General features: G+C 35.4%; 1 protein-coding gene across 2 annotated transcripts in view; it reads right to left on the bottom strand.

Moving 5' to 3' along the window:
• The window catches only part of LOC131105237 (sodium- and chloride-dependent transporter XTRP3-like), a 49,914-nt gene extending 30,849 nt beyond the window's left edge, over positions 1-19,065 (bottom strand). For both annotated transcript variants that reach the window (XM_058053144.1, XM_058053143.1), the window contains exons 1-2: positions 18,860-19,065; positions 7,070-7,210 (exon numbers count right to left, since the gene is read on the bottom strand). In XM_058053144.1, the coding sequence (XP_057909127.1) occupies positions 7,070-7,210; positions 18,860-18,983 (265 nt within the window). In that variant the 5' untranslated portion in view covers positions 18,984-19,065. The remainder of the gene's footprint in view (positions 1-7,069; positions 7,211-18,859) is intronic.
• Between the last annotated feature and the right edge of the window lie 212 nt (positions 19,066-19,277).

Below are 19,277 nucleotides of genomic sequence, written 5' to 3'. Positions count from 1 at the left end.
TGTTAATAATATTAATATAATAATGGTAGTAATATTACTATAACAACAATTAATAATAATAATAATAATAATATAATAACATTACTATAACTAATAATAATAATAATTCTAATAAAAATAACAATAATAATAATAATAATGTTGTCAATAATGATAATAATACTACTATTATATTAATATTGTTGTTAATAATATTAATATAATAATGGTAGTAATATTAATATAACAAAAAATAATAATAATAATAATATAATAACATTACTATAACTAATAATAATAATAATTCTAATAAAAATAACAATAATAATAATAATGTTGTCAATAATGATAATAATACTACTATTATATTAATATTGTTGTTAATAATATTAATATAATAATGGTAGTAATATTATTAATATAACAAAAAAATAATAATATAATAACATTACTATAACTAATAATAATTCTAATAAAAATAACAATAATAATAATAATAATACATTGAGAAACACATTTTACATCAAATAAATGATTTCAAAGTGCACATATAGCAGATTGCATGACACTTTTACATGTAAAATATGTGTAAAAATATAGGTGTAAAAATGGACTGTTACGTGTAAAATACTACATAATCCCCCCCCGTCAATTTTGTTAAATTAATGCGGCCCGCGAGTCAAAAAGTTTGCCCACCCCTGTACTAACTCCTTGTTTCTAAAATCACAAATACTTCAACTTGCTGATATAGTTCATCTTCAAACAGCTAAAATAATGCATAAGGCTAAAAACAACCAATTAGCTAAAAATGTCATCCAATACTTCTCTACAAGAGAGGAGAAATATGATCTCAGGGAAGAAGTACATTTGAAACACTTCTATGCTAGGACTACGTTATGCTAGCCATAGCATTTCAGTATGTGGAATCAAACTATGGAATGGATTGAGTAAGGACCTCAAACAATGCACAACGATGAGCCAATTCAAGAAACAATACAAGCAGTTGATGTTTGCTAAATACAAGGATGAAGAGTCTTGAACCAGTCATGATGTGCTATATATATCACTATATTGACACGCACTATGGTACCCATTATGGCATTGGATGCTCATATCACCTTGTACTTTGGTATGAGGTACATTATAAAAAAAAAAAAAAAAAAACTTGAACTGTATTATGGAAAGCAGGAAGTGAACAAATGTAACAGTTACTGATTGTATGCTGTCATATCACCTCGTACTTCGGTACAAAGTACATTATTAAAAAAAAACATTAAAAAAAAAAAAAAACCTTAAACTGTATTATGGAAAGCAGGAAGTGAACAAATGTAACAGTTAGTGATTGTAAAAGTACCAGATGGAGGGGTAGGATTTAATAAGCTTTGCTTCGTCCTACTCCTTTTGGACATGTGGAACTGTGAACTGATTATGGGATGCACTCAATTGTAATCTGATGCATGTTCAAATGAAATAAAACCATTACCATTACCATTACCATTACCATTACCATTACCATTACCATTACCATATTAGTGTTTATCAAGCCTGCAGGAATCATTGTATCCCGGAGTTGTTGTTTATCTCAACAAACTAAGCTTTCTCGTGACGTTTAAGGCAGGCACACAAGGGGGCACCTCATACCCCCCCGGCTTTGTTATGAAAGTCATTAAGGAGCTTAAGAATTCCGTCAGAATATTTCAGCCTTGTTGGCAGAGTTTATTTAAAAATGATTTGCTTTCCTGGCACAGGCCTGATTTGTTAAAGAACAAGTGCACAATCCTTATGTGAGACATGAACAGACGTCTTACTCCATTTACCTGGGGGCCACTGGAGCTAGGGTCTGGGCATTATTTTTAATAATTATTTTTATTTTTATTTTTATTTTTATTTTTATTTTTATTTTTATTTTTATTTTTATTTTTATTTTTATTTTTATTTTTATTTTTATTTTTATTTTTATTCATTTTCTACCACTTTTTCCTCACGAGGGTCGTGGGCGTGCTGGAGCCTATCCCAGCTGTCTTCGGGCAAGAGGCGGAGTACATCCTGGACTGGTGGCCAGCCCATCACAGGGCACATATAGACAAACAACCATTCACACTCACATTCATACCAATGGACAATTTGGAGTGGCTAATTAACCTAGCATGTTTTTGGAATGTGGGAGGAAACCGGAGTACCCGGAGAAAACCCACGCATGCACGGGGAGAACATGCAAACTCCACACAGAGACGGCCGAGGGTGGAATTGAACCCTGGTCTCCTAGCTGTGAGGTCTGCGCGCTAACCACTAGACCGCCGTGCTACCAACATGATTTTATATAAATACATATCTTCGCTTAACACAAAGTCTCCCACCAGGTGGCCCAGATACAATATCTCACATAAAAAAGTCACACTGTAACCCAAAATCCTCCCCATGGTTTGACATAGCCCAGGGGTGGGCAAACTTTTTGACTCGCGGGCCGCATTGATATGACAAAATTTCCGGGGGGCAGACTATATATTTTACACGTAACAGTCCACCTGGTATTATTGTATCTGTAAAATTGTCATGCAATCTGCTATTATTATTTATTATTTTATATTTATATTTAAATATTTTAAAAATAATAACATATTATAATAATTACAATAAAATTAAAATAATAATTATTATATTATTATTATGTAAAATATGCAAATATAACAGTATTATATATAATGAATATAATAATTACCATTAATATAATAATTATAATAATCATAATAGTTCTAATAATAATTATAATAATCTAATAATAATAATAATTATTATTATTATTATTATGTGCTTGTGTCCCTTTTTTCAGGAGCACTTTGTAAACAACAGACCATGTCAAAAAACGAAATTGATAAAACCATCAAAAGGTTGGCTCAGGCCATGATGCCAGGTTGTATGTTGAGTTTAAATGAAATACTTTGGAAAGATTGGGCGGGCCGTATTCAAACACTTGGCGGGCCGGATGTGGCCCCCGGGCCGTAGTTTGCCCACCCCTGACATAGCCTCTTCCAAAAATGAATGATATTTGGGCAGAACCAAAACACATGTGAATGGTTAACATCGACTGTACCACACTGAATTTTAACATATTTTTGTTTAATTTCTGGTGTAATGAAAAATCTAATTATATTCTTCCAGCAATGCTCCCTCCACACCCGAGATGATGTTGTGGTGTTTTGGGTCATAATCATACCCAACCATTCAGTTTCTGTAATGTTTGTTTTGAGCTCTTTTTCCCATTTTTCATGAATATATTGAGTATTTGCCTTTCCCTCTATTAAATTTGTATATAGTGTGGATACTATCTTGGTAGTTTTTGGTTTGTAGGCAGACATTGCCATTTGAATCTTCTTCGATTCATGCAGCATTTTATTTTCCCGTCATAGTAATTTCTCATTTGTAGATATCTAAAATAATCGTTTTCGCCCAAGTCGAATAGTTGTTGTAGTTCTTGGAAGCTCATGAATTTCCCCTTGTTTACTTTTGAACACCATGCGGTTATACGAAGATAAATAATTTTATATAGTTTGATATATATCACTATATTGACACTTACTATGGTACACATTATGTCATTGGATGCTCATATCACCTCCTACTTCGCTACGAGGTACATTATTTTAAAAAAAAACTTAAACTGTATTATAGAAAGCAGGAAGTGAACAAATGTAACAGTTAGTGATTGTAAAAGTACCAGATGGAGGGGTAGGATTTAATAAGCTTTGCTTCGGTACAAGGTACATTATTAAAAAAATATATTTTTTAAAAACCTTAAACTGTATTATGGAAAGCAGGAAGTGAACAAATGTAACATTTACTGATTGTATGTTGTCATTGTATGGTCATATCACCTCGTACTTCGGTACAAGGTACATTATTAAAAAAAAAAATTTTTTTTAAACCTTAAACTGTATTATAGAAAGCAGGAAGTGAACAAATGTAACAGTGATTGTAAAAGTACCAGATGGAGGGGTAGGATTTAATAAGCTTTGCTTCTTCCTACTCCTTTTGGACATGTGGAACTGTGAGCTGATTATGGGATGCACTCAATTGTAATCTGATGCATGTTCAAATGAAATTAAACCATTACCATTACCATTACCATATACAATTACCATATTTTGCAGACTATATGCCATATTTAAAATCTTTACATTCTGTCAAAAATAATGTCAAAATAATTGTGGTTGTGCTCACTGATGTCGAACCAATTTTTAAATCTGTCAAAATGTTTCAGGACGACTTTGGTTAACTATGAAGAAGTCAAGTGCACCGCTTAATAATAAGGAACATGACTCAAGGCAACAGTGGTTGGATGCAAGATGAAGATAAACAACTTTCGGGGAGGTCCTTCTTTGTTCTTTCGTTTTATGAAAAGGTATAATCTCTCCAACCGCACAAGAACTATCATTTTACAACAACTGCTAAACGATTACCAAAAAACGATGGCTGTTTTCTGCACCTACTGCAAGAACAAGTTGACTTAACAGAAGATACGTGAACCGCACCGTGGCCATGGCCATAAACTACCAGCCATGGTCATTATCAAGAGGGAGACCTTGCCAAAAGAAAGGTTTCTGGCCGGTGTCATCATCAACCCAAAGGGCTGGATCAGGGGTGCTCATTAAGTCGATCGCGAGCTACCGGTCGATCGCGGAGGTGGTACTGGTCGATCGCTGGTCGATCGCGGCGTGACATTAAAAAAATATCATCCCAGCATCAATGCCGTCACTTGATTGATATACAGGGCAGCCATTCAGATGACAACTGAATGTTGCCCTTCGGGCGACCAATCAAATCAAACAACGTCTCTAAGTGCAGCAGAACTTACGATGTCAGCCTATCATCCATCCCCGTTACTTGATTGACATACAGGACAACCAATCAGATGACAACTGAATTTTGACCTTTAGGTCACCGCTCATGCGTAAACAACGATGCAAAGTGCTAAGCTAGTCGGCGAATTGCGAGATTTTAAGCCCTCGCTAAAGTTTATGGTCACTAAAATGAGTGAAGGAGCTGGACCAAGTAAAAAGGCAAAAACTGGACCAAGTAAAAAGGCAAAAAACATATCACTTCCATACGGATATGGAATATTATACGGATATTATGATACGGATATTATCCATGACTGATAAACATTTGGAAGTGTGCTTGAGGCTGGCTATCAGCAGCTACTGTCCGGACTATGCATCCCTGGCTGGTTCAATTCAGTGCAAGTCATCAAAGTAAACTCAGGTAATTACAAAAAATGTTAATAGTTAATTATGTGTGTTTTGCAATATTGGCTCATTTGGTTATGTAAGGTACATCAACATACATTGTACGTACAAATAATCCTCAATACATTTGAAAATAAATAGATGTTTTGCATTTTTGTAGTGGGTAGATCATTTTGACTCGGTCATTTTAAAAGTAGCTCGCATGCTGAAAAAGTGTGAGCACCCCTGGGCTGGATGATCGAGGAGAAGACGAGTGAGTGGCTGAGAGAAGTATACGTGAAGAAACCAAATGGATTTTTCCACAAATATCCTTCCTTATTCATCTGCGACTCCATGCATGCCCATCGCAATGATACCGTCAAAAGCATACTAATTCACAACATGGCTTAACGAAAGATCTCCAACTAATGGATATTGGGTTTCAACGATGACAGAAGATAACATTCACCAAGATGGGAAGGAAACACAGTTTTGCGGTCGTGGAAGCCTGGCCTAAAGGAGCAGTATCAAGTGTTGTCCGAGCTTTCACAAAGACTGGAATGATCACTGAACAGATGATTAACAGGAACGAGACCGACTCGGATCATGACAAGAAGTATCTGGGCATGCTTGATGCTGAAATCTCCAAATTCAGACACTAAAGATGAAGACTTTGATGGATTTAGTAATGGTAATGGTAATGGTAATGGTAATGGTTTTATTTCATTTGAACATGCATCAGATTACAATTGAGTGCATCCCATAATCAGTTCCCAGTTCCACATGTCCAAAAGGAGTAGGAAGAAGCAAAGCTTATTAAATCCTACCCCTCCATCTGGTACTTTTACAATCACTAACTGTTACATTTGTTCACTTCCTGCTTTCCATAATACAGTTTTTTTTTTTAATGTTTTTTTTAAATAATGTACCTTGTACCGAAGTACAAGGTGATATGACCATACAATGACAACATACAATCAGTAAATGTTACATTTGTTCACTTCCTGCTTTCCATAATAAAGTTTAAGGTTTTTAAAAAAAATTTTTTTTAATAATGTACCTTGTACCGAAGTACGAGGTGATATGACCATACAATGACAACATACAATCAGTAAATGTTACATTTGTTCACTTCCTGCTTTCCATAATACAGTTTAAGGTTTTTAAAAAATATATATATTTTTAATAATGTACCTTGTACCGAAGTACAAGGTGATATGACCATACAATGACAACATACAATCAGTAAATATTACATTTGTTCACTTCCTGCTTTCCATAATACAGTTTAAGGTTTTTAAAAAATATTTTTTTTTTAAATAATGTACCTTGTACCGAAGTACGAGGTGATATGACCATACAATGACAACATACAATCAGTAAATGTTACATTTGTTCACTTCCTGCTTTCCATAATACAGTTTAAGGTTTAAATATTTTTTTTTTTTTTAATAATGTACCTTGTACCGAAGTACGAGGTGATATGACCATACAATGACAACATACAATCAGTAAATGTTACATTTGTTCACTTCCTGCTTTCCATAATACAGTTTAAGGTTTTTAAAAAAAATATATATTTTTAATAATGTACCTTGTACCAAAGTACGAGGTGATATGACCATACAATGACAACATACAATCAGTAAATGTTACATTTGTTCACTTCCTGCTTTCCTGATTTGTGGAATAGGAGTGATATATAATAAAAAAAAGTGGGTGTATTGTTTTGTATTTTAATCGATACAATTGAAAAATGTTAGAGTTATTGTGATTGAGTTGAATAAAGTGCGACTTCTGTTCCGGTTAGCTTAATCCGCTTTATAATCCAGTGAGCCTTATCGAAAAGTAACTGTTGCAGAACTTACCCACTCCACCCAAATAAGGATTAATAGCATGCCAAGCCCCGACGCTTCCCAAGCGCATCTTTTGACCGATGGCGAGCTCCATGTAGAACAAGGGCACACCCTCGACAAGAAGCATCAGCATATATGGAATCAAGAAACTCCCTAAAATCAGAAAAACAGAAAAACAACTTAAGATATTGATATTTTGGACACATTGCAGCTGCAAAGAATGTATTGGCAAATAAATAATAATTCATTGGAAGAGGTCATTTTCAAGAGAAGTATTCAACTTGGTTTGGACGTCTTTATCTTTATTCGGTTCTTGGCTGTCAAAAATCCAAGAAAACACACGTGCCGTTGATATTTTCATTGCCGCTATATAGCACTCAAGCTGTAATCGGTGGATCGATTTTGTTTGTTGAGCTTAATTGCGAATGACGTCAAAGCTCACGAGATAAAAGTCAAAGGTTTATTGTCGGGCTACTTGATGTGATAGGCAATAATATATGTTTGAAAAGACAAAGAGATGGAGTAGACATTGACAGGGTGAACAAAAATACATTTCTCGGCGTTCTCGGCAAAAATTCAACATACAATGGCAGGAAATACTTCAATATTGAACACGCAACACAAAATGGAATGGAAGCCTGCATTGTATTAGCGAACTGAATGCAAGCAGCTTTTTACCATGTCAAATGTCGAGGTGCAGGTTCATTCATTCATTTATTTTCTACCACTTTTCCTCACGAGGGTCGCGGGGGTGCTGGAGTCTATCCCAGGTGTCTTCGGGCAAGAGGCGGGGTACACCCTGGACTGGTCGCCAGCCAATCACAGGGCATCATTTATTTTTATTTTTATTTTTATTTTTATTTTTATTTTTATTTTTATTTTTATTTTTATTTTTATTTTTATTTTTATTTTTATTTTTATTTTTATTTTTATTTTTATTTTTATTTTTATTTTTATTTTTATTTTTATTTTTAATTATTATTTTTATTTTTTATTTTTATTTTTATTTTTATTCATTTTCTACAGGCGGGGTACATCCTGGACTGGTCGCCAGCCGATCACAGGGCATCACATTTTTATTTTTATTTTTATTTTTATTTTTATTTTTATTTTTATTTTTATTTTTATTTTTATTTTTATTTTTATTTTTATTTTTATTTTTATTTTTATTTTTATTTTTATTTTTATTTTTATTTTTATTTTTATTTTTATTTTTATTTTTATTTTTATTTTTATTCATTTTCTACAGCTTTTTCCTCACAAGGGTCGTGGGCGTGCTGGAGCCTATCCCAGCTGTCTTCGGGCAAGAGGCGGGATACATCCTGGACTGGTGGCCAGCCAATCACAGGGCATCACCCTTTTATTTTTATTATTTTTTATTTTTATTTTTATTTTTATTTTTATTTTTATTTTTATTTTTATTTTTATTTTTATTTTTATTTTTATTTTTATTTTTATTTTTATTTTTATTTTTATTTTTATTTTTATTTTTATTTTTATTTTTATTTTTATTTATGTGGTTTCTTAAGTTTTTATTATTTGCTGTTTTATTATTATTATAATATTTATTTATTACTGATTGATTAATTTTCTTTATTTTTAATTTGTTTATTTATTTTTCATCTTACTTTGTGTAGAAAAATAAGAATTAAGATATTTGAGAACAGTGGAATGTTTTATCAGAGCTTTTATTGTAGAAAATCGGAACCAAAGCAAAGTTTATTCATTTTTCTGTTTTTAATAAATGCGTTTTTTTTTTTTTTTTTTTTTTGAAAACCTGATGCGGCCCAGTCTCACCCAGACCCTAGCTCCAGTGGCCCCCAAGTAAATTGAGTTTAAGACCCCTGCCTTATATGTACCGGTGCACATGAGCGTGACCGTGAACATTGTTTGACTTTAATAATAACATTGTGTTATTTAAGAAATTTAACATTGTATCGATTTTTTTTCTGTACTCAATAGTGCAACGTATGTTTCATAACAAGTGGATGCCACTGGACATATGGCGTGGACAATTTTATAGCGCTCCTGTTTTGCTTGTGCGGTAAACTGTTATGTCATGGCCGCTTATCGCCTCCCGCTATTGTGTGCTGCTGTAACAAACAGCCTCCACTCATTCACCGCCTGCAAGCGATAGTTTATGATACCTTATTGAGGTTTACAGCCAACTTCAACTTTGTATCAAGTCACCATCTGATAAGGCTTTGTTTGGACATTTACAAGCTAACTACCTGAAGATACTTGGCTGCATATTCTTCCGGCCTGGTGCTGCATTACATGTACATTAATTACTGCATGAACACGTTTTTAAGTGTGGCCTAAATGTTGTGCTTCTGCTTTGCTAACCCGACAGTGCAAGTAGTGCAAGTAGAACCATAATATAATGAAGGAAACGTGTTTATTTATATATACTGTATATGTATGTATATATATATACTGTGTCCAAAGTGTGGCTAAAAATATAATTTAAAGGGGACCTATCATGTTCATTTTCGGTGCTTTGTATTGAGTTGTGGACTCCTATAGAGCAGCTACACACAATAACCTGCACAAAAGCTTTCTAGATCTTCCAGACTCTCTACCTCTTTCTGCAGTGTTTCCATGGACTTCCTGCTTCCCAGCCGAATGGTCTGTTTAATTATAAATTTAAACATATTTTATGTTATATGTTATATGTTTAGCCACACTTTGGACACAGTATATATATATATATATATATATATATATATATATATATATATATATATATATATATATATATATATATATATATATATATATATATATATATACGTATGCAAGATCTAGAAAGCCATAATAGGTTCCCTTTAAATTATATTTTTAGCCACACTTTGGACACAGTATATATATATATATATACACGTATATACTTAAACATACCTTAAATATAGACCTTAAATATTACTTAAATATATAATTAAAAAGACCATTTGGCTGGGAAGCTGGAAGATCTAGAAAGCTTTTGTGCAGGTTATTGTGTGTAGCTGCTCTATAGGAGTCCACAACTCAATACAAAGCACCGAAAATTTAAATTATATTTTTAGCCACACTTTGGACACAGTATATATATACATATACATATATATATATATATATGGCTTTATATATGGCTTTCTAGATCTTCCAGATTCTCTCTTTCTGCAGTGTTTCCATGGACTTCCTGCTTCCCAGCCAAGTGGTCTGTTTAATTATATATTTAAGTAATATTTAAGGTCTATATTTAAGGTCTGTTTAAGTATATATATATATATATATATATATATATATATATATATATATATATATATATATATATATATATATATATATATATATATATATACTGTGTCCAAAGTGTGGCTAAAAATATAATTTAAAGGGGACCTATCATGCTCATTTTCGGTGCTTTGTATTGAGTTGTGGACTCCTATAGAGCAGCTACACACAATAACCTGCACAAAAGCTTTCTAGATCTTCCAGACTCTCTACCTCTTTCTGCAGTGTTTCCATGGACTTCCTGCTTCCCAGCCAAATCTGGTCTGTTTAATTTACTCCACTCCCAGCCCATCTTTAGGTACACCCACTTCGCTGTGATTTTGTCACACTCCTGAGCGCTCCATATGACTTCCGGATACGTAGGTCCGCGTTTAAGGAGTGCAAGCAATCTTCAGCCCATGTAAACAAGTCTGGATCACATGGACATCAGTAGAAGTCCGTGTTAGAAAAAAATGTGTAAAAGAGCGCTTGTCACTTCACAATGCATAAGCACTCATTATCTGACGCTTTGCCATCGTTTAATACGAGAATACAATATTATTACTGCATTTATAGGTCGGAATGTCACATTTCGGGTCCCATTTTTTAAGAAAGCTGTATTTTTTTGGAAAATTAGAATGAAGTCATAATACCTGGAAAAGACAAGTTACAGGGATTATTTAAGATGATTCAATCCCACACTCGGCCATCTCTGTGTGGAGTTTGCATGTTCTCAGTTCAATTTATTTGTCTCCCTTGGGAGAAATTTGGTTTAACCCTCCTCTTGTGTTAGAGTCGGCACCGACCCGTTTTACATTTTAATGCATAAAAAGAATCACATAACATTTGTTTATTGCATCAAGGTTTTTTGACTTTGTCAGGAAACTCTATTTCAACAAAATAAAACCAAAAAAATCATTTTTACTACATTTTAAAATGGTCTGGTTGAAATTATGACCACTGTATTGTTAGGGTCGGTTTGGACCCGGTTATAATAATATGACTATAAAGCAATATTTTGAGCCAAAACTGAAATCATAAGTGTCCAATTAGCCAACACAATGACAACCAGCTCCTCTTCTCATCATGTAAGCTTCAGGGGATTCTCATTTTGACCGCTTTTCCAGTATACCAGCAGAAAAACAAGGTCCAGACATGTGAGGTGAATTCACTCATTTGACTGATGGCTGATTTCACATTTACAATTTGGATCATGGAAAGAATGGCAAGAAGTACAGTGAACCAAGATCTGGACCTGTTCTGCTTTTTCATTTCACTTTATACTAAAGTTCTGTTGCTGAAAACAATCACTTTTTCTACCTTTTCTTGACATGAATATATATGGGTCAAAATTCACCCCAACACCATAGATGTTTCTTTAGTCATTAATACTAAAATGAGAAAATAAATACAACTAATTGATTTAAGAGATATGTTCTATAGCCCTCAGTAATAGCCAGGTAACAAAAGAACCTTCAATTTATGAATATGATTCTTTTGAGGTTCATTTGACCATTTTTGGAAATAGAAATGGAGGGGTATAGTGACAAAAAAAGGCCTACATGCCCACACCAAAAGTATTAAAAGCAACATTTTCATGGATGAGGAAGCCTAAGAAGGTAACCAAGACATGAGAAGCAAATTTGATGGTAACTTATTGTTTTTAGTGTATTTTATAGCTGATTTAATACATGGGTCAAAACCCACCCGTTAACATAAGAGATGATACCAGAAAGCTAACACAAGAGGAAGGATATTTTGTCTTGTTTCATACATTTGTCGAGTGGTTAGCACGCAGGCCTTACAGCTAGGAGACCCGAGTTTGATTCCCCCCTCGGTCATCTCTTTGTGGAGTTATTATGTTCTCCCCGTGCATGCGTGGGTTTTCTCCGGGTACTCCGGTTTCCGGTTTTCCGGTTTTTGTTATACTGTAGCAGATGCTGCTGAGCAATGTCAAATCCAGTCGGCACAATAAGCTTCTGCTTCAATAATGTACACTAAATAACAGTAGATAGCTGCATGGAGGTTAGCACGCATGGCTCACAGCTAGGAGACCCGAGTTCGATTCCCCCCCTCAGGCATCTCTGTGTGGAGTTTTTATGTTCTCCCCGTGCATGCGTGGGTTTTCTCCGGGTACTCCGGTTTCTTCCCACATTCCAAAAACATGCTAGGTTAATTAGCGACTGAATGTGAGTGTGAATGGTTGTTTGTCTATATGTGCCCTGTGATTGGCTGGCCACTAGTCCAAAAACCCACATTCTCACACATTCTAAAAACATGCATGTTAGGTTCATTGGTGAGTACAAATTGTCCACAGGTATGATTGTGAGTGTGGTCTAGTGGTTAACGTGCAGACCTCACAGCTAGGAGACCAGGGTTCAATTCCACCCTCGGCCATCTCTGTGTGGAGTTTGCATGTTCTCCCCGTGCATGCGTGGGTTTTCTCCGGGTACTCCGGTTTCCTCCCACATTCCAAAAACATGCTAGGTTAATTAGCAACTCCAAATTGTCCATATAGGTATGAATGTGAGTGTGAATGGTTGTTTGTCTATATGTGCCCTGTGATTGGCTGGCCACCAGTCCAGGGTGTACCCCGCCTCTCGCCCGAAGACAGCTGGGATAGGCTCCAGCACCCTTGCGGTCCTTGTGACGATAAGCGGTAGAAAATGAATTAATGAATAATTAAGATGAAAGTTGAAATATTGAAGAAAAAATACAAACATTATGTGCAACAGAGGGGTGTTAGAGTTCATAAAATTGGATATTCTAGTATTGAATTCTATGATTTCATTTTTGCGGGAATTTTCACCACTGTTCCACGTTTTGCTATTTGTGGATAATAGCTCTCACTATGGTTGGCTGAAGTCCCAAAGCTTTAGAAATTGCTTTTCCAGACCTCTAGGTCTCAAATACTCAGTTATGTGTAACAGAGGGGTGTTAAGAGTTCATAGAATTGGATATTCTAGCTTCACACGCGTCATGAAGTGGAAGGTCGTGTGCCTGGCGATTCTTTCCGTGGGTGATGTTGAAGACGTCTAACTATGAGGAACCATGATGACAGGTCTGTTGCTGATTGGATATGGTGCCGCACTGTTGTTATCGCTGAATTAGTAAGGTGAAAGCAGCGGTTCAATGCCCTCAGCTGATTGATATGGCGGAAACCATGACTGAAAACATCTTGGTGATCTTCGAGAAGCTTCTGGCCTTTGTGAAGGCAGATGGATGGATTCGTAGACCAGAATGGACAAAATAAGCCAAGTCTATTGGAATGTGGCTACTCGCTCAAAGCACAAACAATCTTCTTAATCTGCATTACGCCCCCCCCCCCCCCCACCCCACCCCCCAGCCCCCACCACCACCACCACCACCAGCCATGCTTTGACCCTCCTCTTCTGCATACACCTGTTGTTTGTTGTCTCTGCCTGGACCCACTCACGGCTGTGTCCACGGCAACTGCTGTGACATCCCACAGACTGAGGCTCCACGTTTGGGCAATCGGCAGTTTTCAAACATTTTCAGGCCTATGCACGCACGTCATTTATGGCCCCGCCTCCACGTTACACGACAACATGGCTGCCGGCCTCCAGTCTACGTCCCCTGTCATATTGTGTATAATGTGGACAGGTGATTGCGCAATTTTGTTTTGTGTTGGGAGTAACTGTGTTACTAACGCCATGATTATTTTCTAGTGACAAGTAATCCGATTAATTACTACATTCTCATTCAGTAGGGCCCTATAATTTCCGCGTTCGCGGAATCGCGGACGGAATCGCGGAATTGGACAATTCATTCATTCATTCATTTTCTACCGCTTTTCCTCACGAGGGTCACGGGGGTGCTGGAGCCTATCCCAGCTGTCTTCGGGCGTAAGGCGGGGTACACCCTGGACTGGTCGCCAGCCAATCACAGAGCACATATAGACAAACAACCATTCACATGCAAATAATAGAACATGCAAACTCCACACAGAGATGCCCGAGGGTGGAATTGAACCCTGGTCTCCTAGCTGTGAGGTCTGCGCGCTAACCCCTAGACCACCGTGCCGCCCCCTTACTTACATTATTATTATTTATTTAAATTATTTAAATTATTTGGGCAATTTACTGTTCACGCTGCACTTTACATTATGTTGTTCATATTTGGTGTCTATTCTATCTATTTATTCTCCACATTATTATTATTATTATTATTTATTATCACTTATCTTCTTTTGTGTCTGTTATTATATGGGAGCCAGGCAACGACATTTCGTTGACAATTTCACTACTGTGTTTTTGTGCAATGACAATAAAGGGAGTCTATCTATCTATCTATCTATCTATCTATCTATCTATCTATCTATCTATCTATCTATCTATCTATCTATCTATCTATCTATCTAAAAACGGAAATTATTTTGAATGCGGAATATCGCGGAAATTCTGTTTTCATGAGAAAGAGGAACATAAACCTGGGGAATCGTTCCCGGAGGTCGGTAATCAATGTGACACAATAAAAAAAAATAAAAATAAAAATAAAAATAAATAAAAAAAAAAACATGTGACATAAACAATAAAAAAAAAACTTTTTCAAACATGGCACTCCCCCCGTCTGCGAAGAAGTTGCGCAATACCACGCTAACGCCGAAATACAGAGCCGAGCAGTACCCAGGTGACTTCTATGTATCTGGTGACATGTTATTTTCTACTTTCTGTCAACACTCAGTTGACTGGAAGCGAAAAAACACATGTGATGACCACTTGTTATCCAAAAGTCATTAAAAAAAAAAAAAAGAAACGCATAGCGCTAACGCTAGCAGGCAGCCCCGACAGACATGCGTTACTGCCTCGTTCAAGTCAGCGGACTTAAGAAAAGACTTCGTGGAGGATTTTGTGATTTCCTCACGAGGGTCGTGGGGGTGCTGGAGCCTATCCCAGCTGTCTTCGGGCGTAAGGCGGGGTACACCCTGGACTGGTCGCCAGCCAATCACAGGGCACATATAGACAAACAACCATTCACACTCACATTCATACCTATGGACAATTTGGAGTCACCAATTAACCTAGCATGTTTTTGGAATGTGGGAGGAAACCGGAGTACCCGGAGAAAACCCACGCATGCACGGGGAGAACATGCAAACTCCACACAGAGATGCCCAAGGGTGGAATTGAACCCTGCTCTCCTAGCTGTGAGGTCTGCGCGCCCGAATGTAAGTTAATTTCTAATTAATTAGTGTGCATTTTATTCATAAACATTATTAAAACACACTCTTTTGTGGTAAAATGAGTAAAAGGTAAAACAAAAATGGAATTCCAAAAAATTAAAACGGAAAAAAACGGAATTTGGGAAAAAATAAAACGGAATTTATAGGGCCCTAATTCAGTCGCCATTGCTCACTAACGCAGTAATCCAATCCAATCCACTTTATTTATATAGCACATTTTATAAACAGAGTTTCCAAAGTGCTGCACAGACGAGTAAAATAAAAAGTAATAATCCAAAACTAAAAGAGCATTTAAGAAATAAAATAATAAAATAGATATTAAAATATTAAAAACAAGAAACAAAGCAATAAAATTATAAAAAATCGAACCAATTACAATAAAAACAAAGAACTAAAAGACACAGGACCATAAGACTCACTCTGAGTTAAAAGCCAGAGAATAAAAGTGGGTTTTAAGACGAGACTTAAAGCTTTCGATATTGGGGGCCTTTTTTACTTGGGAGGGCAGAGAGTTCCATAGTTTGGGGCCGACCACAGAAAAGGCTCGGTCCCCCCTGGTCTTAAGTCTCGTCTTGGGCACCACAAGTTGGAGCTGGCCCTCGGACCTCAGTGACCGAGCTGGAGAGTAAACTTGGATGAGGTCTGAGATGTATTTGGGGGGCCAGCCCATTCAACGCCTTAAAAACAAACAATAAAATCTTAAAATCAATCCTAAAACGAACAGGCAACCAATGTAGATGTGCTCCCCCTTTTTGGTTCCTGTTAAAAGCCGTGTCGCAGAGTTCTGGACTAACTATAAGCAGGAGAGAGACTTTTGGCTAATTCCAGAATAAAGTGCATTACAGTAGTCCAGACATGATGAAATAAAAGCGTGCATGACTTGCTCAAAGTGTTGCAAAAATAAAAAAAGATTTAATTTGAGATAAAAGCCGAAGATGATAAAAACAGGATTTTATAACTGCATTAATTTGTTTGTTGAGTTTAAAATCACTGACTATTATGACGCCAAGGCTGGTGGCTGAGGGACCAATGTTGTTTTGGAGGGGACCGAAGTCTATAGGGGGGCCTTTAACCCTTGTATTATGTTGCGGGTCAATTTGACCCGTTTCAGTTAAGGTTAACAAGGTTAACTAGCATGATTTGTTAACCCTTGTATTATGTTGCGGGTCAATTTGACCCGTTTCAGTTAAGGTTAACAAGGTTAACTAGCATGATTTGTTAACAAATCATGCTAGCATCATGGTAGTTAACCCTTGCATTATGTTACGGGTCAATTTGACCTGTTTCAGTTTTTGTGTTAATGACCCTAGATGAGGAAAAGTCACAAAATTTCATGAAGAAAAAGAAAGGATAACCAGTACTTTGGTCAACACAAAAACTGAAACGGGTCTAATTGACCCGTAACATAATACAAGGGTTAACAAATCATGCTAGTTAACCTTGTATTATGTTACGGATCAATTTGACCCGTTTCAGTTTTTGTGTTCATGACCCTAGATGAGGAAAAGTCACAAAATTTCATGAAGAAAAAGAAAGGATAACCAGTACTTTGGTCAACACAAAAACTGAAACGGGTCAAATTGACCCGTAACATAATACAAGGGTTAAAGTTGGGATAGGCTCCAGCACCCCCCACAACCCTTGTGAGAATTAATGAATGACTGAATCATACAATTGTCCCGTGTTTATTATTATTATTATTATTATTATTATTATTATTATTATTATTATTATTATTATTATTATTATTATTATTATTATTATTATTATTATTATTATTATTATAAGATGAGCAAATGAAAAGCAAAATCATACAATGAGCTTGGAAGTTATTTTTTTTTGCTGTTGGTTTGGTTTTTGATAATGCTGACCGTGACAATAAAGTTGATATTTAGTCCATAAATCACATGAAAAGTGTCTCAACTCTTACTTGGTTGAAATAAAGACTAAATATTGACGTATTTTCTTGATGCCTTTGCTAATTGATCTTTTGCTTTCATCTTCTTTCACTTTGAATTATTCCATCAGTTTTGTTGTTTTTTTTTACCCTTTTTTAAACTTTTGTCCCGCTATGTGCCTTTTACCCTTTTATTGCCTTGTTTTACTTTCTTTCTACTTTACGTTAAGCCAGGGGTGGGCAAACTTTTAGACTCGCGGGCCGCATTGATATGACAAAATTTACGGGGGGGGCAGACTATATATTCAGAATCAGAATCAGAATCAGAAAAGGTTTATTGCCATGTATGATCAAACACATACTAGGAATTTGTTTTGGTGTAGTAGGTGCATACACATCTATTAAAAAAGAATGAGAATACAAAATATGAAATACAAAATATGAAAATACAAAATATACAGAATAACAGTATAAATATATGTACACAGTCTGTTTTTGTTTGTTATTCCGGAAGTGCAGTAACAGTAACAGTCCACCTGGTATTATTGTATCTGTAAAAATTATTGTATCTGTAAAATTGTCATGCAATCTGCTATTATTATTTATTATTTTTATTTATATTTAAATATTTTAAAAATAATAAAATATTATAATAATTACAATAAAATTAAAATAATAATTATTATATTATTATTATGTAAAATATGCAAATATAACAATATTATTATATATAATTAATATAATAATTAGACTATATATTTTACACGTAACAGTCCACCTGGTATTATTGTATCTGTAAAATTGTCATGCAATCTGCTATTATTATTTATTATTTTATATTTATATTTTAATATTTTAAAAATAATAAAATATTATAATAATTACAATAAAATTAAAATAATAATTATTATATTATTATTATGTAAAATATGCAAATATAACAATAATATTATATATAATTAATATAATAATTAGCATTAATATAATAATTATAATAATCATAATAGTTCTAATAATAATTATAATAATCTAATAATCTAATAATAATAATTATTATTATTATTATGTGCCTGTGTCCCTTTTTTCAGGAGCACGTTGTAAACAACAGACCATGTCAAAAAACGAAATTGATAAAACCATCAAAAGGTTGGCTCAGGCCATGATGCCAGGTTGTATGTTGAGTTTAAATGAAATACTTTGGAAAGATTGGGCGGGCCGTATTCAAACACTTGGCGGGCCGGATGTGGCCCCCGGGCCGTAGTTTGCCCACCCCTGCGTTAAGCACATATGAGAAGTGAATAAATCTGCTTTGCTATAGACTCATTGGATAGTAGAGTGTACAAAATAGCGTGATTAGATGATAATTAAAATCAATCAAAATACGCCTACACCAAGACCACTTTGACAATAGAAGACTAGAGAGACGATGCAAAGTGAAAGTTCTTACCTCCGCCGTGCATCTGGCACAGGTACGGGAAGCGCCACACGTTCCCCAGTCCGATCGCGTACGAAACGCAGGCCATCACGAACTGCATGGGATTGTCCCAGTTGGGTCGGGCATCTTTTTCCATGTTTGCGTCTCCCGGTGCTTCGCCAACAAGATGAATGCCGCTCCAGGTCAGTGCCAGTCTTTTACGCCTCCCTGATTCCAAGTTGGACATTGGCAGTGGGCGGGGTTTCAACCACAGTGGGCGGGGCTTCAAGTCTTTATTACTGCAGTAATGTAATATTGTCAAGCTTGCGTCCCGGTCCTCATTATTATAATATTATTATACATTATATCATACTCTGTATGTATGTATGCTATTATTTATATTTGACGAACAGAACGACGTGCGTCACAACATAAAGACGTGCTTCCACAC

Source organism: Doryrhamphus excisus, chromosome 17 (assembly GCF_030265055.1).
Source record: "Doryrhamphus excisus isolate RoL2022-K1 chromosome 17, RoL_Dexc_1.0, whole genome shotgun sequence".
NCBI lineage: Eukaryota > Metazoa > Chordata > Actinopteri > Syngnathiformes > Syngnathidae > Doryrhamphus > Doryrhamphus excisus.
Note: the sequence above shows the minus strand (reverse complement) of the source record. Positions and strands in the feature narration are given on the sequence as shown.